The sequence below is a fragment of the Phyllostomus hastatus genome, unplaced genomic scaffold (assembly GCF_019186645.2).
Source record: "Phyllostomus hastatus isolate PE091 unplaced genomic scaffold, TTU_PhHast_1.1 phas_contig_150, whole genome shotgun sequence".
Lineage (NCBI taxonomy): Eukaryota > Metazoa > Chordata > Mammalia > Chiroptera > Phyllostomidae > Phyllostomus > Phyllostomus hastatus.
In genome coordinates this window covers 7,702,182-7,723,091 of record NW_025333611.1, presented here as the reverse complement: position 1 = coordinate 7,723,091, position 20,910 = coordinate 7,702,182, and the positions used below count along the sequence as shown (strand labels likewise).

At 52.3% G+C, this 20,910-nt stretch overlaps 1 protein-coding gene across 2 annotated transcripts in view; it reads left to right on the top strand.

Moving 5' to 3' along the window:
- Window positions 1-20,910, top strand: part of WWC1 (WW and C2 domain containing 1) — a 119,203-nt gene that overhangs the window by 48,244 nt on the left and 50,049 nt on the right. For both annotated transcript variants that reach the window (XM_045823060.1, XM_045823052.1), the window contains exons 2-3: window positions 12,943-13,052; window positions 17,633-17,836. In XM_045823060.1, coding sequence (XP_045679016.1) covers window positions 12,943-13,052; window positions 17,633-17,836 — 314 coding nt within the window. The remainder of the gene's footprint in view (window positions 1-12,942; window positions 13,053-17,632; window positions 17,837-20,910) is intronic.

Below are 20,910 nucleotides of genomic sequence, written 5' to 3'. Positions count from 1 at the left end.
AGCTCTGTCATGGTTAGCGTCGACTTGCAGGTAGGGCTTCCCTTCAGGGAACAAGTCTGTTTTCTTCTTCCAAGAGAAGTGATGGGGGGGCGGAATACACCCTTCAGGAAAGTGGTACCTCTCAGAGGTGGAAACCTCCTGTGCGTAGCTCCCTCGTGATCGGTTTCTGGAGGCTTTGGTGGTCTCGGACAATAAAGAAATAGCAGTTGGATGGACAGACAGGGAGAGTGTCCAGGCGCCGTCAGTCTGCCTGTGGTGAGGCCGTCAGCAAGTCCTTGGCCGTCTGCTGCTTTGAGGTCCTTGTACGCAGCCAAGAGGTGCTGACTCGTGCTCTCCTGGACATGCCAGCAGCAGCAGCAGCAGCAGCAGCAGCAGCAAGCCAAGGTCTCAGGAAGGCCCTACCTGCTGAGGAGAGTGGCCTGGGGGACTGCTTAGCCCACCCCTGTGGTTCTACAGGCAGGCAGTACCATGTTCTCCTGGGGCTCTAGCAGGATGCCTCCCGTGTGAAATGCGTGCCTCAGCTTCAGAAGCGCTTCTTTCAGCGGTCCCAGGAGAAGGACCTGGAAGAAGGGGGTGGTCTTGAGTCAGTCACTTAGAGCCTCTTAGGCATGCCTGCAGGGCCCACAAGAGGTAGCAAGGCATAGAGTTTGGAGGGCCTGGACAGGTAGAAGCTATGCGGGTTACGGGGTGGGAGGTCAAGTGTCATCTGAAGACACAGAGGACACTCAGCAGACCTTTGGTGGCTGCAGAGATGGGGCCGGCAGGCTTTGTGGTCTAGGTCTGCACCTGCAGCAGAACCAAGGTGCCTGCAGGCAGGTGCAGGCCACACACCACTGCCCCCACCCCAGCCCCACTCAGCCTTCTGTTCACAAATGGATGTAAAGGAAGACACTAATGCTCCCTGAAGACCCACTCTGGGCAGATGGGTCGAGAACCTGAGTTCCCAGACCAGATCCAGGTGCTGGCTCTGTGCTCCCTGGCTCTGGAGCTCAGGCCAGACACTGGGACAGGGCTGTGTCCAGGGACAGGCTGGGTGGCCATGACCAGGCCCTACAGGGGTGGGATACAGGAGTCAGAAAGCTTTGGTGGAGGAGGAGGGGGAGGACTGCTGGAACACAAGGTTGGATACCACTTGTCCAAGTGCCTGCCGTCAGGAGGTAGGGGATGCTGTATACCAGTGGGTCCCAAGTGTGGTGCCCGATCAGCAGCATCGGCAGGCCTGGGGGCTTGTTGGAAAGGCAATTGCCCAGCCCAGCCCAGGTCTGAAACCTGTTGAATCAGAAACTCGGGGTGGGTCGCAGCTATCGGTGGGTTCCCAAGCCCTTAGAGGATGCTGATGCAGCTCAGGATTGAACCAGTGCTGTATACAACAAAGAGACCTCAGGACGGGTATTCAGAGAATGCGTGAGTGTGGGCAAGGGGCGGGGGGTATCAGAAAACCTGGGTGCCTAGGAGGATCCACTCCTTTGTACCACGTGGCCTTAGATAATTCCTAAGGACACCGTCCAGGAAACTCAGCACTGAATGGTCCTTAGCAATCACTGTGTCATCTGCTCATGGTGGGGACGAGGAAACTGTGGCCGGGGGTGGTGAAGGAGCTTGGCTGGCCACAGCCACTCCGTGGCAGAGCCGAGAACTAAAGCCAGTTGGACTGACCTCTCCAGTGGTTACGTCTGAGCGCCCCGGTTTCTCCTGGAGCTAAGATAGTACTTAGAAGCTTATTTTAAACAAGGGAGTAGATTGCATTGAATATGGGGTGTTGTTTATTTTTCTTTATAACTTTATCAAAGAACTAATTATCAAAACTCCCTAAATTGCATGTAAGAGCGCAATGTGGTGTTTTGACATACCCGTGCATGCATACATACATCTGTGAACCCATCCGTCATCACTGTCAGTAGAACAGACATTCCCATCCTCACCCCTCCCACAAAAACTGTCTTTCCGCCCCTTGGTCATCCCCCTGTCCCTAGGTGCCACCACTGATCTGTTCTGTCCCTGTAGGTTAGTTCGTATTGTCTAGCATCTTCGAAAAATGGCCTCCTACAGTAGAATCTTGTTCATCCCTGACTTCTTATACCTGGTAGAATGTTTCTGAGGCTCATCTGTGTTGCTCATCTGTGTTGTACATGTGGTATTACCACATGTACTAATAGTTTGTTCCTTTTTTAAATACTGAGTAGTACCCTATTGTATGGATGCGTGGTCACGCGCCATGTAACGGGACCACCTGTATGTCGAGGGTCCCGTGAGATCATAATGGAGCTGAAAAATTCCCGTCGCCCAGGGACATCAGAGCCGTCCTCACAGCACAATGCACTGCTCACGTGTGGGTGGTGATGCTGGTGTCAACACGCCACCGCACGTCGTGTGAAAGTGTAGCACGTCCAGTCATGTACAGGGCAGAGTACTCGGTCATGACGCTAAACAGCGATGTTCCCGGCTTACGTGTTTACTATTTATCATGACTTTAGAGTGTACTCTTTCTACTTCCAAGCAGAAAGTTTGCTGTAAAACATGCCACGTGACACCAGCAGCCGCCACCTCACACGCCTTGTGTTTCCCGGGTCTCTGGATTGCATCCGTTTTTCACGCGCTTCACTTTTCATCTCCTGTTGTTTTGTTGCGCGGTGCAGGTCTGTAGCCTCGGAACAGTCAGCGTGCAGCCTCGGTGTGTAGTAGGCTAGATCGTCCAGGTTTGTGTAAGTGTGCTTCATTATGTCCACACAACACTGAAATCGCCCACCGATGCGTGTTTCTTAGCATGTTTCCCTGTTGTTCAGCGGGCATGACTCTGCTGCATTGGCCTGTCCGTTCAGCTGGTCATGGACATTTGGCTTATGTCCAGCTTGGGGGGTTATTACAGTCAACATAACATTTTTAAAAAATATTTTATTTATTTAGTTTTAGAGGGGAAGGGTGGGAGAGAGAGAGGGAGAGAAACATCAGTGTGTGGCTGCCTCTCGCAGGCCCCCTACTGGGGACCCGACCTACAACCCAGGCATGTGCCCTGACTGGGCATCGAACCAGGGACTCTTTGGTTCACAGGCCGGCACTCAATCCACTGAACCACACCAGCCAGGGCTCAACATAACATTGGTTTTAAGAAGCACCATTATTTTATGTGCCACTAAGAAAGGAAAAAGTGCTACCAACTAAATTATGACCCAGTGTATTTAACTAGAATGTTTATTTCTTACTCATTGAAATAAATCTTTCAGACTTAGATTTTTTTTACCCACATATTGCTTTTATACATACCCAAAAAAGAAAGAAAAAAAACCCCCAAAGAAATACATAGATAAAACAAAGCTCCGTTGTGACCAAAACATCCTCCTAGTCCAAATCTACTTCTGTGGAGTCACAAGTTATCAATATCTGTGCTTTTGACCCTGTCCTCGGTGCCCTCACGAGTGCTGGTGGTGCTGCCTTCTTACGAGGGCCAGAGGAGTCCAGAGGAGTCCAGAGCTTGGGTGTGGGGCCCTGGAGCCAGAGCGGCAATCACGGAGAGTTAGCCTACTTTGCGCTCCTGCTTCGGGAATGTGGCTAAACGGGTCTGGTCACCGCCTCTGCCCTTCCCCACAACCATTTGGTTCCTAGGGCTTAAAAGTGCTCCACTGTGGTCTCTGTGATTTCATCCCAGGGACACCTTTGATGTCTGAGTGGACACAGGCGGCCGACGGTGTTGTAAGGGGTCAACAGCCATCACGTCTGAGGTGGCACATTTCAGAGACGTTAAGATGCATTTACAAAGGACCACTTCGAACTGTTGAAAGAGAGTCTGTGTGAGGGGCCCTGGGGACAGGGCCAGGTACTTTGTAAACACTCAATGACATTTAGCCTGTATGATTTGTTATTATTACTGTTATACGACTAAGCACCAGTTTCCTTGTCAGTTAGATGAGGGTGGTGCCTAGAAAGGACTTCTTTGACATAGAGCAGATGGTCCCGTGCCTGTTACTTAATCGGCCTTCAGTGAAAGATGTTTCAATTAGTGTTTCTTTGCAACCTCCCAGTGCCCCGTTGGGACAGGCGGGGCAGAGAGTGGACTTCTGAAGGCTGGCGCTGCACAGGGGGCCTTCGAGATGTTATATCCCAGCTCCCTCGATTTGCAGACGGGAAGGCCAGAGAGCATGCGTGCCTTGCGCAGGGGCATGGCTGACCCGAGGGCACTGTCAGGATTCAGACCCCCTCCAAGTGCTCCGTCTTAACGGTGCTGCCATGCACGACGCCCTTGGTGAGGCACGATCCTGGAGGGACCGCCACATCCAATGCCATTGCTAGGAGGACCAGCTCCTTGGGCTGCATGGCTGGGCTGAGGGTCGGAGCTCAGGAAGCAGAGCAATGGCCGAATTCCAGGAAAGGCTGGGCTTCATTCAACGTTTGCTCTCAGTGCTGGATGCTGCCCCCGGACAACCCAGCGCCTGGGAAGGCATGCGACCAGAAGGGGTAAAGGGGTAAAGCTGGGGGATGGGGTGCCCTCAGGGTCCTAAACCCAGAGAGGAGGCGCGCTCTGCACGTCTGCCTGCCCAGGGGGTGTGCCAGGTGCTGCGTTGAGACATTCCCAGGTGCCAACTTACTTATTAATCAGTGTGAGAGCCCTGCGAGGCCGGTTTGTTCTCTTGACAGCTGTAGACCGGTGGGGACACTGAGGCTTAGAGCCGGGGAAGGACTGTGCTAGGATGACCCAGCTAAGAAGGATGAGAGCTGGGAGTCCCGGGTGGAGGGTGGATCTTTTGGCCCTTCTGGCTGGGCATAGAACTTCTGTGGCCTAACTCACTTCTGAATGGGGGTGGGACGAGCGGAGCTGGGTGAGGGGCAGACACACGTGTACACCAGGTACTCTGTCCTGCCTGGGGGTGTACAGGGAATTACCCTCCAGGGAGCCAGGTGAAGAGTCTGTTTCCATTCATTTATCTCCACAAATGGGAGCCTTGGAGTCTCGTGTGGCTTCTTCTCTCTCACCCAGTGACAATTGTCCTTCCGGTGCAGTAGGTTATCGCTGCAACTCAGAGAACACAAGCAGTAACTGGTTCTCGGAGGCCGTTCAGATCGCCGCGGCATTTCACATGGGTCCTAAGCGAGCAGGAGGCTGGCTTGATCTCTTGGTGCCAGGAGAGTGCTTTAGGCCTGGGGTGGGTCCCCTGGTGTCATTCTCCGCCCTGCCACTGTCTTTGAGGGGCTCCAGACAAGGTGTCATCGCGTCTCAGCTTTCTCAGCAATGGAACGAAGGAATTAGATTCCAGATATGCCTTTCAGTTTTAACACTCCGGATACCCCTGCGTCAGGGGCCTCGTTTGGAGAGCAGTGAAGAGAATAGTAATGAATTGGTTCACATGTGTGGCTTCGCACTATGTACCAAGGGGTGGTTTCAGGAATTACTTCGTCTTCAGAGGACACCGAGGGAGGCCTGCCTGGTGCCTGCCTGGAGGGGTCATTGTGAGGGCCAGCTGAGGTCACTTCTGGAGAGTTCTTGGAAGAGTTCCATAGGGGGGTGGGTGGGAGGGGGAACTGGATTGGGAGTAAAAAGGAGAAAACTGTATATGAACAATGATTAATAAAAAGAAAGAAAAAAAAAGAGTTCCTGACGCTTAGTGAGTGCTCAAAAAATGTATTGTTGTTTTTGCTTGTTTTGCAAATGCAAAAGCTGAGCCCCAGAGAGTTTAAGTGTCTTATCTGAGGTGTCTTGTCTTATCTTGGTAAGAGAAGAGGCGGGGGTAACACTTCGGAGAGCAGTGGGGACTGTCTGCACCTCGAGACAGCCTGGTTTTAAAGCACAGCACCATAGTGGACACACATACCTACAGGCCAAATTTCTACCCTAACCCGCGGTCTGGTTCCCGGAGGTGTGACCTTCACCCCCAGCTGAGTGGGCCACAGAGAAGAACAGCAGCTCGGATTCTCCGTGGTGACTGTCGTGAGCTGGAGGAAGCGAGACGGGAGGAGGAAAGCAGAGGAAGGGGACAGGCCCAGGGCTCAGGTGTGTGACCCCCAGAACTCAGCAGGGGCCGGTGATGATGAGGTTTAGCCCCAGGGAAGTGAGCCTCTGGTACGCCTAGTTTGAAGAAGAGAAGGAGTCAGGGAGAGCAGTCTGGAACCTTCCCTCCGGCTCCCTCCCTCCCTCTACCTTTCCCCGGAAAGGAATTCCAGCAATGGGAGTGGCTAGACCAGGGAAGTTTCTGGATCAACCAGCCCAACCGAAGTGACAGAGCAAGGGGATCTGGAGGTCAGACAGCCAGAATGTTGAAACAGGTGTTTTGAAAGTGGAGGGAGGGCGAGGAGAACTTTCCAGAGGAGAAAACGTGGACATCCCAGGCATACACACCTCTTTCAGAAAGCAAATTCTGAGAGCTAAGTCCACTCCAGTGGCCATTTCCCAGCGTCTCTGCTTCAATTTCCAGAAAAAGAGAGTGTACGCAGGCCCAGCTTCTCCGGGAAAGGAGGCTGTGGGGAGCAGTGCAAGGCTGATGGCTCCACGCCTGGACAATGACGTTGCTTCCGTTCGCCCACCCCGAAAAGAGGGGTGTATATAAAACCTAGCTCGTAATGGCAGCCCATGTTGGTTGAGCCCTGGGGGCCTTGGGCTCAGCTCAGCTCCTTTGAAACAGGTCCGGCTCAGCGCAGATGAAGAAGCATCTAGCAAATGAAGAAGTAGATTCAGACAGGTTAGACTTCATGCCAAAGGGGACAGCACGAGTAAGTGACAGAGTCAGCATGGGGACCAGGTGGCTGGCTCTAGAGCCCGTGAGGCTCTACCACCACTGGGTAGCTCTGGGTCCCAAGAAGGATGGTGACGATGATGATGATAGCTAACTTGTCAACCCTTGGAGATGAAAGGTGACCCGGTTCTCACGGTGCACAGGCTCCCCACAGGTCACGTGATTGACAGCCCGTGCCAGGCCCTGTGCTCAGCACTTTATGTGGGTTATCGCATATAATCCCCACAACACCCTCGTGAGACTGGGACTTCTCGGTTTCACAGAGAAGGAAACTCCTTCTAGCCAGGTTACATAACACGCCCACGGTTGTGCAAGGGGTGGATCGTGGGTTTCAGTCCAGTTTCATTGGTCTCGGGGCCTTATGGGTAGCACCTACCCTGTCTCCCCATTAACTGTGACATCAGCCAGCTGTTCCCTTCCTTCTCCAGCCTCCCCCTGCTGTACCCTGTTGCCTCTGTCTCTCTCTTTTCCCAATTCCTCAGGTTTTTGGGGGGTCCGTACAGCTGACCCAGCACCCTGTTAGCTATCTTTGCATCTGCCAGTTTTCTGTGGCTCACAGTCTCAGGTGGTGTAACACACACACACACACACACACACACACACACACACACATACTGTCACTGAAGGTCATGGGCATGCGTTGGTGCCTGCTTTCAGGGTAAGCCTTGGCTCCATGGCCAGAGCCTCCCCTCTTAGAGGCAGAAACAGGCTCCGTCAGATGTCTGAACCCTCACTGTGCCTGGCGGGGGGCTGAGCCGTTGTGTCCACATGGTCAATTCTTGGTGCTTGGAGGATGAATTGAAATGAGGGAGAAAAGAGAGGAGAGGGTGAGGCGCCTTCTGCAGCTGGGCACAGGAGTGGTGCTCGGGGTCCTTACGAGAGACCCCAGGGCCCTGAAAGCCCAGCGCCTGCCCCCTCTGTCTCTGCCCCACCCCTCACCGCAGAGATCGGCCTCGTGTTTTTTTTTCCTCCAATGTCCTGTCCCCAAAGCCTTCCTGCCGGCTGTTCCCATTTGCCAAAGATCGCCTTCTCCCGGAGGCTTCCTTCCCAGGACCTCCCACCCAAGCTCGACCCTGTTGTGTTTTTCTGAATCATGTAAGTCGTTGAACTGACCCTGTCAGTCCCCGTCCTGGCTGGGGTGTCTCCCCAACGACCATGTCCGCATAGGGCCCTGTCCTGTCCACGCTGCACCTGGCATTTATTCGTGAAGTTCATCTGTGTTTCCAACGCTCAGCCCTCCTAGCGAACTTGAGATGGTTATCCTTATCATCCTCAGATTGGTTAACGTGAATGAAGGTTTGCTAACGTGAACAGAGCTGAACTGAAGGAGGGTTTCCTCTATGGCACCTTCTTCCTGCCCACCAGCCCTCCAGGTGCGAGAGGGGAAGGGGCCACTCAGAAACAGGGCTGTGCGGCCGCCGGAGCCGGAGGCATGTGATCAGGGCGGTGAAATCTAAGCTATGGGAACTATGTGAGTGAAACACCCCTGGGCGGGAAGAACCAGCCTGTCCATTGTGCCCTGGCTGGGAGGGGAGGTTCGGCTGAAAGTTTGGACAGTTCTTGGCATGGAGTCTGGAGAGCCCTTTAGAAAGTTGTCCCTCCCAGCTGGCCCACGAGAGAGGGCCGGTCGGGGGCCAGCATCCTGCTGGACACGATAAAGAGGTTACTGTGGGAAGTGTTAGGACTGCTCGGGAAGCACCGAGAACATGAAAGATATGTTACGCGTTCCTCAGGCCCCAGAGAATCGCCACCCAGTGTTAGACTTGGCAGAAGCCTTTCCGCTCCTCCTCTGAGCCGCCTCCTTAGCAAAGACGCACTGTCTGAATGCCCAGTGCCTGCCGGCCGTGGCACGGGCTCCCGGACTCGCTCCCACAGCCCGTAGCACGGGAACACGGAGTCGGGAGGCGGTTCAGGTGTGCCCCTGTGCCGCGAGCCGGTGATCCGGCAGAACCTACCTGTATCCAAGGCGACACATCCGGTCCCTTTTCCCAGGAGGCCTGTTGTGAAACATTCTGGAATGTTTGTGTTCCTTCAGAGATTTGTAATTAAGAAGAGGCAGAACCAGTTCTTGCTCGGTGCCCTTGCCACCCTCCTTCCCTCCCTCCCTCTCGCCCTCTCAGCATTTGGGTCATTTGATTTCACGTTGGGGTTTTCGGCGGCCCAGGGCCCGGAAGCGGGAACCTGGGACTGGACTGGGCCAAACTGGGGTGAATCGCTTCATCGGAGGGCGGGGGCCGGGTGTCCCAGGCAAGCCCCCAAGTCCTGGCCACATCTGAAAGACGGCGTCTCTTCCCAGCTCACATTCTTGGCCCTGGCCCAAGGGGAAACTTTGCAGACCAGAGGAGTACCCGCAGTTTCCCAGGGGGACTGGTTCAAACAGTTCCTCTCTGGCAGGAAGAAGAGTATGTGTGCACGGATATGTGTGTGTTTAAATCCTCGTGCAGCTGAAAGCACTCCTCTTCATCCTGACCCGCTGAATGGCACGTCTCTGCACACCGAATAGTTCACCTCCCTCTGGGCATCGGTTCCAGAGAGGTTCTGGCTGTCTGGATTTCTTGTGAGCCGCATAGTCTTCCAACTGTTTCCCATGGACGAGCTCTGGGAATGGGAGTGTCAGCCCTCTGGCTTCCCCCCACCATCGCTCTGAAGGGAGCCCTGAGTGTCCGACCAAGCCCTGCTTTCTCCTCCTGCCCTCTCCTTCTGACTTGGGGTCCTCTCTGTTCACTTTCTCTATCCCTGGTAGGCACAGCGTCTGCCTCTGCTGCAGGCTGGAACTAACACCTCTGACCCCCTGACCCCCGCCTCATGTCGGTCACATGACTAATGCCTGTAGCTAGTGTTGTTTCACCGTGGAAGGCTGGAACAATCCTCGGAGTTCATGTTTTTCTGGAAAAGGGATGCCCTTTTTGGTGTTTCAGTGCTGTCCGCCCCCCCATCCTCATGTCACACACAGAGAGCTCAGTGAGTCACTTGTGTTGATGACTTTGATGACTCGGAAACATTTAGTTGCCTTTTCGTTAGGCAGCTGTGGGTTATCCACGTACGCTGCGTGTCTGTACGGAGGCAGCGGAAGGGGCAAGTGTGCTGGAGCTCCCCGGCCCGTGCCTGCTTCAGACCTCCCCGTGGTCCGTCTGCATCGCTGCTACGGCTTCCTCTGCATTCCAGACTGTTCTGAGACTCACAGGGTCTCGTTAATTCTTCTTAGCAAAACTCAGGTTTGGGAATCAGGCAGAGGGGCTTCCGGTCAAACTGCTGTGGGGGGGGGGGGGACCAGCTCTGGGATGTTGTGTGTGTTTTTGCGTTTGTAAAATGGAGTAAGAAGGCCTATGATCCAGAGTAGGAACGAGATGGATGCGACTTGCTATCTGTGCCTCAATTTAGCCATTGTTAAATATTTTAATTAGCCCTGGCTGGTGTAGCTCAGTGGATTGAGCGCGGGCTGCGAACCAAAGGGTCACCGGTTTGATTCCCAGGCAGGGCACATGCCTGGGTTGCAGGCCAGGTCCTAGTGGAGGCCATGTGAGAGGCAACCACACATGATGTTTCTCTTCTTCTCTTTCTCCTTCCCTTCCCCTCTCTCTAAAAAGAAAAATTTAAATTACACTAAAATCCCTGTACCGAGATAATCTTTTTTAATGTCTAGCTTTCTAATTTTTCTTCCACTCACACACACACATGCATGCACACACTTTTGGGTGAAATATCATACATAACAGTATCCTGTAGATCTTCTCTTTGAACAGTATGTTCTTTCTTGGAGTAAATTGAGAGCATCCTTCCGTGTTAGTAAAAATACAGAACACGTCGTCACATGTAACATAGGGTGCGTTGTTATTCTTTGTTCCTACACATCCAGGATTGCATTCACCCGGCCCACAGGTACTTGTTGAGCACTAATCGTGAGGGCACGTAGGGTCCTCTCGCTCAGATGCACCACTGATGAAGCCGTTTCATTCCTCCCCAAGGAGGACTCTCGAAAGGTGGTCATCCGTACTCAGATTCAGGGGTGCTGTTGGGACGGGATATATCTTGGTTTTTTGGATTGTAAACTGCGTGTATAATAAGACTCTCTCTCCACAGCCAAGCTGGCTGAGCACAGGGCGAGCAGTGAGCCGGAAGGCGAGGGTCTGGGTGTGGTCGGCTCCAGCATCCCCGTGCGCCTCACCGCCTGTCTGTCCTCAGGGGAGAGGCACTCGCCGTGGAGGGCGGTGTACGCCTGTGTGCCGACTGTCCTCAGAGGCCCTTTCAAAGAGCCTTGGGTGAAATGCTGTTGGGTGAGCTTCGGCTCCTGGTCGCTGGTCTTCACTCTCCATACGGCAGAGGGGACACGCGCTTGGAGGCGTCGAGTGGGGAGGCGCTGCTGGAAGCGGCCCTTTGTTGTTGGGATCTGGGCAGAGTGTCGGGTGGAGGAGGAGTGGGCTGTAGACAGCTTTGTAGAAACTCGATCCAGACTGGCCCAGGGGTCCCTGAGCGAGGAGCATTCTTAGCCGCGGAGAGACCCTGTCACCTGCGTGTCTTCTCCACTTTTTTGTCCTTTTACTCCAAGGCAGTAACTTGTGGTTTTCTCCAGGACTCGAGATGCATTGAAGATGTCAACTTTCAAGAGAACCTTTTAGCTCACTGCAGGGGCTCTGGGGACACATAGTCTTGCTTGAAATCCCACTTTTGTCTTTGACATTGAGGACATTATTTAGTCTTTCTTACCCTCAATTTCCTTTTTGGGGGGGAAGTGGATATAATGACTGATGTTTTTTGAACACTCATTTGCACCAGGATCTGAGCTAAATGTTCTTAGAAACTTGACCTTATTTAAGCTAAGTTAGACAACCTGGCGAGTTGTTGTTATCCCTTTACAGAGAAAAACACTGAGGCTCAGAGAGGTTAACTTGCTACACTCACACAACTAATGAAAGTAATGCACATTGAACCCTTACTTAGCAGTGATTATTAGTCTTTTGCATATCACATCGACCTCTGACCTCATCCTCATTGTCTCCTACAATATAGTAGTAAATTACTAACTAGCAAACTTTGGAGCTAGCCATTCATTCAGTCAGTCGGTATGTTCACGGCTTCCAGGCCCTGGGTGTGCAGTGCCCATGAACACCCCAGGTCTCTCCACCAGGGACTCTTTCAGTCTTTCTCTCTCCCCCGTGTATTTTGCTTTACATGTGACTTGGAGCGGATTTAAGAAGGAAGGAGATTGCACAGGTCGGGAGAGAGGGTGGGTTCCTGAGGCTTGGAGGGAAGCTCATCCCAGCCATCTTTCTTCCTGTCCTGTTCAGCCTCCGTTTGCTGGTCTGCAGAATGATTGACAAAGTGGAGTCTCTGGGATTCTGGAACTGGGGGTGGGTCGGGAGCGAACAAGAGAGGGAGAAGAATATGTATTTTAGGCAGAAGCAGAGATGGGGAGAAACCAAGGAGCTGCCTGGAGGGGCCGCTTGGGCTGACTTGTGTATCCATTAGATGTCTGGCACTCTGGCTAAAGTACTTGACCAGCAATCAGTGTTGTTTTCTGGGCTTGACAAGCCTTTGTTCATTTAGTTGGGTGATGTGTTTGTCCGACTTAACCATAAGATCGGGTGATTACTGCCACTTCACTGCCCGCAGAACGGGGACCTGGAAGGGGGGCTCTTGCTGAAAGATCAGTTTGGCCTGGGTTGTCTAGGGAAGGGCAGCAGTGGGCACAGGCATCTGGGAACCAGCTCAGGAGGCAAATAAATACTGCTCTTGGCCAAACTCACAGGGCTGGAGCGTCTGCTCTGCTGGAGGCTGCACTGAGCCAGCTTTCGGCAAGGGGTGGGGGCAGTGGGCATGACAACATGCCATAGTGCCAGGAGGAAGGCTCAGGGTGGGTGGGCCAGAGAGCCACAGGTGGAGAATCCAGAGAGGGCTAGAGTCCAAGTCCAGAAGCAAGCCTTGACCTCCAAGCCCTTTCCTGCAAAACCCCTCCATGAGCGATGCAGAAACAGGCCCAGGCCCAGGAAGGTGACCTGCTCGGTTTCCTCCCTAGTCGGTGACATTGTTGGGGCTGGAACACAGATCCTCTGCCTCCTTCCATGTGTTTACCTTCCTGGGACAGCAAGGGCAGATCTGGTGGCAGTGGGAAGTTTTTGGATCTGTTGGGCCAGCCCCAAGGAGCAAGGCGGGCAAGAGCAGCAGCCGGTTGCAGGGGTGTGGGGACTTGGAGCTGACGGGGTCTGTTTCTCCCCCTCCCTTCCAGGTACACCAAACCGCTCACCTTCGCCGACTGCATCAGTGACGAGCTGCCCCTAGGATGGGAGGAGGCGTACGACCCTCAGGTTGGAGACTACTTCATTGACCACAACACCCGTAAGTTCCTGGCCATCCCCCCTTCCCCTTCCCCTCTGCCCACCCCTCTGCCTCCATGCTCACCCGCAAGTCGGTAAGCGGCTCTCGAAGCCAGATTGTATTCTGTTTGATGGAGTTAGACAGAGACGTCAGTGTAGATAGAGAGAGAGAGTGTATGCTCATATAAAATAACAGTTTCAGAGGGCTTCGAATAGAATCTGACACTCCCCCTCTTACAGGCCATCTCCCCAGTTTCACAGAGGCAACCACTGCTAACAGTTTCACGTTCCCCTTCCAGGAATTTCTCAGTCTTGTGTTTATGTGTGTACATGTATATTCTTTTTTACATATATCCACTTATGTGTATATAGACCTTTTTTCCCCCATAAAGGTAGCATGTCATGGTCATGGTCAGATCATTTGGGAGCCGCCAGAGCCCCAGGGAGTCCCCAGCAGCGTGCACACCTATGTGTGTCCAGGGTGGATCGGTGTGAGCGTGTGTGTTTCTGAGCGCATCGCATGAGTCAGCCCATCCTCACTTTATGTCTGCAATCCAAGTCTCCTGGTCCAGAGCGGAGACTCCTCGTGCCTGTCTCCAGGACTGTGATGGAGGAGTAGCTTGAGAAAGGGACGAGCATGTTGCCTGACAGGTGGAGGACCGCAGCTTGTGGTCCCCCAGCCAGGGAGAGTTACGTGTCCTTGGGCCGCGTCCACCGTGCACCTGCTTGGCCAAGACTCTTCCTGTCCTTTGAAATTTGCTGCCCCATTTGTTCATGGGAGGAAAGGGGATTGAATGAGTGGATTTCCTTGATCCTTCCAGGGAAAAGGAGAATACAGTGGGATGGGACATGCCTGGCAAAGCGTGAGGCTGAGGACAGGGCATTAAATCCTAGCCCACTCACTGAGCGTGCACTCTCTGCCATGTGCTGGGCTTGGCACTAGCCAGGCGTCATCTCATTTAATCCTCCCAACTACACTGTGGGCTGTTAGGATGATTATCTTCATCTTACAAACGGGACTTACAGGTAGTAATGGACCACTCGACACTCAGAGCTAAAATGTGGCAGAGCTGGGATTTGAACTGGTACTGCGGAGCAGAGGTGTGCTTCTCCATCCACTTCCTCCTCTGGGTTTCAGTGGCATCAGGCCATGCCTTTGTCATGCCCCTCATCACTCTGTAGTATAACCATCTGCCTGTTGTTGTTGCAGGTTCTTCTAGAGCAGGCAGTGTCTAATTCACCTTTCTGTTTCCAGGCCTTTGCCTGATAAGGCACACAGTAGGTGTGCACTTGACCTTTGCTAAATAGAAAAGGGCATACGTGCGCGAATGCATGGCTAAATGGATGAATGAGCGGACCGTTGCTGGCACCGAAGCGTAGAAGAGTTTCTGAGAGACGGCTAATGACATTAATTGCATTGTTGGGGGTAGCCGAGCTTTTTATTAGCACTCATGATTGCATATTGGATAATGAGAAGTAAATATGCCTAATTGGATGTGTATAGGGAATGAGGTTAATGCTGGGAGGGCGGCGTGGTGTGCTGGGGTAAACACGGATGTACCGGAACCTTAATCAGTCCTTTCCTGTTCCTAATTGCTGAGTGCATCCCCCTCGTTAAAACCTGATGGCGAGAGCGGGACTCAGAGGTGCTCCTGGGAGACGGTGGGGAATCAGAAGGAAGGAAGGGAGGAGTAGCAGGCAGCGGTGGAGTTTGTTCTGGAGGGAATGATGGCAGAAATGAGGTGGTGTGTGGAGGCTTGGGGGTCTGCGGGGCCCAGGACAGGGAGAATCCTGCCTGGCGGTGTTTCCAGCTGTCAAGGTACTGGTTTCCTTTGGTGTGAAGGCGCTCCCATTGGCTGGAAGGGCACCACCTCTGTGGGTGGAGCCAGTGACACCATCGAGGCCCAAGCGTTCAGAGCTGTGGACTGGGACCAGTCTTCTGTGTGTATGTTGCCCATTGGCTGAAGTCACTCTCTTAAGAGCTATAGACCCAATAGAATTGGACTACAGGTTAAACTTGCCATCCAGCACGCATTTGTTTGCCACCTGCTACGTCCCAGGCGCTGTGCTAGGAGCTTGGGATACGTGAGAGTGAATGGCAAGGATCCTTGTCCACATAGAGCTTTCATCGTGGCCACAGAGAAAATAAGCACAATAAGTAAGCAGATTATGTAGTACATTAGACAATTACCGGTATTATGGAGGCAAAGAGAAAATAGTGTGGGGAACTACTGTGTGCCGGATGTGTTTTGAGGGCGGCAAGGCAAGGACAGAGGAAGGACCTGTTGCAAAAATGAGATGTGACCTAAGACATGGAGACAAAGGAGCATTTCAGGTAGAGAGGGGAGACGGAGCAGAAACTAAGGTGCGACCGCATTTAGCTTGCTCAGGGGATGGCAAGGGGGCAGGTGTGCAGAAGGGAGAATGAGTGAGGAAGAAGAAGGACATCAGACCACAGATGGATGGGGCAGTGGTCCATCCGCCTCACTCTTCTGGCTTTTACTCCGTGGGAGGTGAGAGTCATTGGACACGTTCAAGCAGTTGAGTGGCATGTTCTGCTTTATGTTTCAAAAGGGTCATTCTGGTTGCTCTGCTACCAATAGACGTTTGTGGGTAAGGGCAGAAGCAGGGGCACTTGTGAGAGACAGTGGCGCTAGTCCAGGGGACAGAGGACAGGGTCCCGGACCAGGGCCACAGCAGTGGATGGAGGTGGTGAGAAGTGGCCAGATGCTGGATGTATTTTTAAGGTAGAGCCAATGAGATTTTCTGAGAGATTGCATCTGGGATGTGAAAGAAAGAAAGAATAGATGACCCTCGTTGGATTTGAGCAACTGGCCAATGGAATTGCCATCAATGGAATGAAGAAAACTACAGGAGAAGTGGGTTTAGGAAAGAGGAACAAGGGTTCTTCTGGGCAAAAGATGGTGCTGGTCAGCCTGATGTAGGAATCCAGGGTTTGGGAAGAGATCTGGGCTGAAGACAGATGCACGGGAGTTGTCGGCATGTGGATAGTATTTAAAGACCGGCTGCTGGACAAGGCTTCCAAAGAGGTAAATGAAGACAGAAGAAGACCGAGGGGCGAGCCGTGGGGTTCTCAGATAGGGAGGGGGTGCTGAGGAGAGGAAGGCCAGGATGATCCTGAGGAGCGATCAGAAAACTGGGGGGGGGACAGCCCGAGGGTCTTGGAAGCCCCGTGAGGGAAGCATATCAAGGGGCGACGCTGTCGGATGCTTCTGACAGATCCAGTGCGAGGGGGACTTAGACTTGACCACTAGGTTTAGCAACCCAGGTGACATTGGAGACCCTGACTGTGGAGCGCAGCTTTGGACACGAACGTGGGGGGCGGAAGTCTGATCAGAGCGAGTCCGAAAGCAAGTGGAGGGGAGGAACGGGAGGCAGCAGGCGCAGATAACTCTTTCCAAATTATAACCGGTTTTCATTATTTCGTGTCAGTACTCCTGCTGTTCAGATTCATCGTGACTAGGTGGTTTTAATTGGTGATTAAATGGTGTTCTGGGAAACAATGCACGTAGAATAATGAGACCAGATTTACCATAGGCTAATGACATAAATGAGTTAAGTTCCTGTGGCATCTCTTCAAAGTTGGAAGGAGACGACATCGAGTCTCGGACCTGCTCTAAGTCCTCTGAGACAGGAGTGAGGCTTCTCTGTGTTTTTGCGGTTTGGGGCTCCTCGGCTGATTCTAATAATGCTACTGGGGCTCAGAATTACTGGATGAAGCACCAACTTCTTTTTTTTTTTTTTTAGCAGTTTAGCTGAGAATCTGGAGAAAGGGCACTCTCATAGCTATTTGTGAGAATAAAAATTGGTACAACCTTGGAGAAGGTAATTTGGTGCCATCTCTATTAAAATTTAAATGTGTTTACCCACTGACCCAGTAGTTTCTCTTTTAAGAAATCACACAGTTAATCACCAAGTTCATAGAAGCATGTTTTTGAGACTCCTTCCTGCAGCAGTGAGAATTCTGTTGCTACCACAATCCTCACCGTCAATGGTGGTAGCAACAGAATGGAGAACAGTCCCAACATTTTCCAGCAGTGGTTTGGGGAACCACTGATACCCTGCTGTAAATAAATGTAATACTATTCATTCCATGGAAGACTATGCTATCAGTTAAATGACTGGGGTAAGTAAAGAAATAACGACAATACTACAATTGAAAAAAAATATAAAAAATTGAGGTTAATATTTATGCACCTACTAGGAAGGATGAACAATGTATGTGACACGGGGCCATGCTGCATTAAAAATAAGTTTGTATATACAGACGTGTATAAATAAACAGATTTGCAGATAATCAGGGGACAGAACCTATTAGTGTGTGAATTCCTAACAGCAGTTACCTGTTCTCAGACAGATTGATTGACTCTGGGTTTGGAAATTGATCGTGATCAATTTTGTGTTTGTTTGCTTAATCGACAAGAAGAGTCTGTGTTCTTTAATAGGTTAGTGTAACCCATTCGCATTTATTGTGGTTTTCCATTCACGATGCTTTTTGTTTTCTGGTCGTGGATTCCACAGGCCACCACCCCAACAGATGATTGTGAGGTGCTGACCTAGAGTCTCTGGGGTCTGTTCCAGAAACCACTCAGATCGAGGACCCCCGGGTGCAATGGCGGCGGGAGCAGGAGCACATGCTGAAGGATTACCTGGTGGTGGCCCAGGAGGCCCTGAGTGCACAGAAGGAGATCTACCAGGTGAAGCAGCAGCGCCTGGAGCTCGCGCAGCAGGAGTACCAGCAGCTGCACGCCGTCTGGGAGCACAAGCTGGGCTCCCAGGTCAGCTGTGAGTACCTCCCACCACCAGGGCCCACCCCTCTGCCGCCACCACCACTGGGAGGAGGGAGTGGCTGCCCTGAGTCCCGCCTGTGTTGCTTCCCAGTGCTTCTCATGTCTACCCACTTTCCTCCTCCTCCTCCACTCCTTGCGCAAACCATCTCCTCCTGCTCCTGCTTGTGCCTGCAGTGATTCATTTGCCGTTTTCCTTCCATGTCCTTTCGCTCATTTGTCACCCTCTCAGAGTGCCAATCAGGCTACATTATCTGCTGGTTTAAAGCCCTTCAGTGGCTGGGGAGGTGGGGTGTGGAGAGTTAGTGTTTAATGGGTGTGGAGCTGCAGATTGGGGCGATGAGAAAGCTCTGGAGGTGGACGGTGGTGATGTTTGCAGACTATGAATGTGCACTTACAGATGGTTCATGCGGTGAATTTTACGTTACATGTATTTTACCACAATTTAAAAACAAACATCTTCAGTGGTTTCCCAGCGCTCTTTGCAGGGCCTATACAGTCCCATGTGATCAGGCCCCTGCCAACCATACCCACCACGTCTCAGGTCATCAGTCAGCTGCAGACACACTGAGGGCCCCCCTCCTCGGCCAAGGCCTGCCTACCTACCCTCTGCTCCCGTCGCTTGCCCTGCACCTTTTCACCTTGGACTTGCTGTTCGCCTCCTTGGAGAGCTTTTCTGTGGATCCTTCTGCACAGCTGGCTCCTTCTCATCCTTCCAGTCTGGTTCTGCAGGCCATTTCCTCTGAGAGGGTCTCCCGGGACAACGCCGTCAGCACACGCCCCGCCCCCAAGTCAGCCTCCGGAAGGGCCCCCCGCTCATTTTCTTCATCACACACATCGCAGTGTATCTGCGTGTTTGTCTGTCGCTGTTTCCTTATTTGTCTGCCAGGGTCTTTCAACCTTGGTGCCACTGATATTTTGAGCCAGATTAATTTTTTTAACTGGGCTGTTATTTGTTATTTTTAAATTTAGTTTTTATTGTATTTTTTTTTCCCGTTACCATTTAGTCCCCTTATACCCCCCACTCCCCGAGCCAGGTTAATCTTTATCGGAGGAGTTACCTTGTGCATCGTGGAATCTTCAGTCACATCCCTGGTCTCCACCCACTCCATGCCAGCAGTCACCCCCACCCCAAGCTGTGTGTGACACCCAAAAGTGTCTCCACACGGAGCCAAACATGTCTTCCCAGGCAGAAGTCCTCAGCTGAAAACCCCTAGTCTTGGTAAACCAGTTCCCTTAGTGTCGCAATAAGTATCCTTTTGGGGCAGGAAACACTTGATGTAATGTTTTGAGAGTACGGACTCTGGAGCCGGACTGCCGAGATCCAGATCCAGGGCGTGCAGCTTACCTACCGGCTGGCTGACCTCACCCAGGTTCTGTGCCGCCTCTCTGTCTCAAGGTCTTCGTCTTGAAAGCAGACATGATAGTAGTATCACCCAAGTCACTGGGGTGTTATGGGACTTAAAGTAGTTGACAAATGCAAAGTGCTCAGAACAGCACTTGCCATATTCTTAAGCTCCCAAATAGTCACAGTTATTATTTGGTGTTACTGATTCATTGGCATAGACATGGCAAAGATTTTTAACAGATCCTCGGAACCGAGAAGAGTAAATCCATGATCAGTGGTAGGAAGTACATGGCGCAGTCATTTAACTGCTGGGTGTTCCCCAGAGCACCCTCGGGCTCGAAGACAGTTTTACTTTGAATGTTACAGAACTTCCACGTGGGGACCGGGAGCCCAGTTTAAAGAGACAGGGCCCAAGCCCGCTCACGCCTTTCTTCAGGTTTCACAAGCCAGGTTGCCGCCCAAGTGCAGCTCTTCGGCACGCCGATAGACTGGTGAGGGCGCATGCCCGGCCTCTAACTCAGACGGCCTGCCAGGGCTTGCGAGAGCTCTGCCACCTGGCCCTGGCTGTTGTGGGCCCTGCCCTGGGGGGGGGGTTGCAGTCTCCGGCTCTATGGGGAAGGAGAAGAGAGCTAACAGTGAGTGTGTCCCTGCTGTACTCCTGCTGGGCACTCTGCCCGTGTCATTTAAAGTAACCTCCCTCCCCACTCGCACACACATAGATACATACAAGCCTTCAAGATACCGCTGTTCTCGTTCTACATGTAAAGGAACTGAGGCCCCGGAGAGGGGACATGGTTTCCTTGGGGTCACCCTGGGAGAAGATGGCAGAGCCTGCTCGCCCTTATACCCAGGAGCATCTGACCTCAGAAACCAGTTCTCTTCATTCAATCCGAGTCAGCCAGTCAACGTCTAAGGTTCTTGGGCTACACGGGGGATCCTCCCATCTTCTGAAAGATGAGGACTTACGAGAGCTGGGTTCTTGCGGACCTCACCATGCTGCTTCCTCACACCAGTCTTGGGACAGGAGACATTTGAAAAATAAATCACTGGGAGCCTTGCAGTTAAACAATGCCAGGTGAACCCCTGACTCCAGAAAGTGAGCGGAGGTCTGCTGCAAGGTCTGCAAAGGCACGCACACCCAAGGACAAGGAGACATGGGGAACAGAGTAGTAGCAGCACAGGGTTTGAGCAAAAGTAGGTTTACAGTTGTGAGTACATGAAATACAGTGTATTCTTGTGTTATGGTTTATGAATAATTGTTTTCTTTTCCACACGAGCAACTGTGACCTTACTTTTCCCCCTTCCTGTACAATATGGAAGCTGGAAAGCAGACAGACAGGTGGCAACCTATCTGACAGACCCCAGAGAAGAGAAATGGGCCACTAGGGGGAAAAACCAGCATTGTGGTCCATAGAGCGCACCTGCAGAGGCCCTGCGAGCTGGACCAGCACCTGTGTCTGGGAGTGGGCGTGACGATGAGGAGGGTCTCCAATACGAGGACAGGAGGAAAGCTCTTTCTGAGGCAACCTCCCCAAATTGGTCACTGCCCCTCCCCAACCAGCAGAAGACTGAAGGTCTGTGTCTTGGAGAGACAAAACAAAACAGAGTTTGGACTACAAGATTCCATGCAAGTTCACTGGTGGCATGGACCATACAGAAAATGTGATTGACCGAACGTGAGACAAGACAGGATTTTGAGACCCCAGCCCACAAGTACCAGCTGG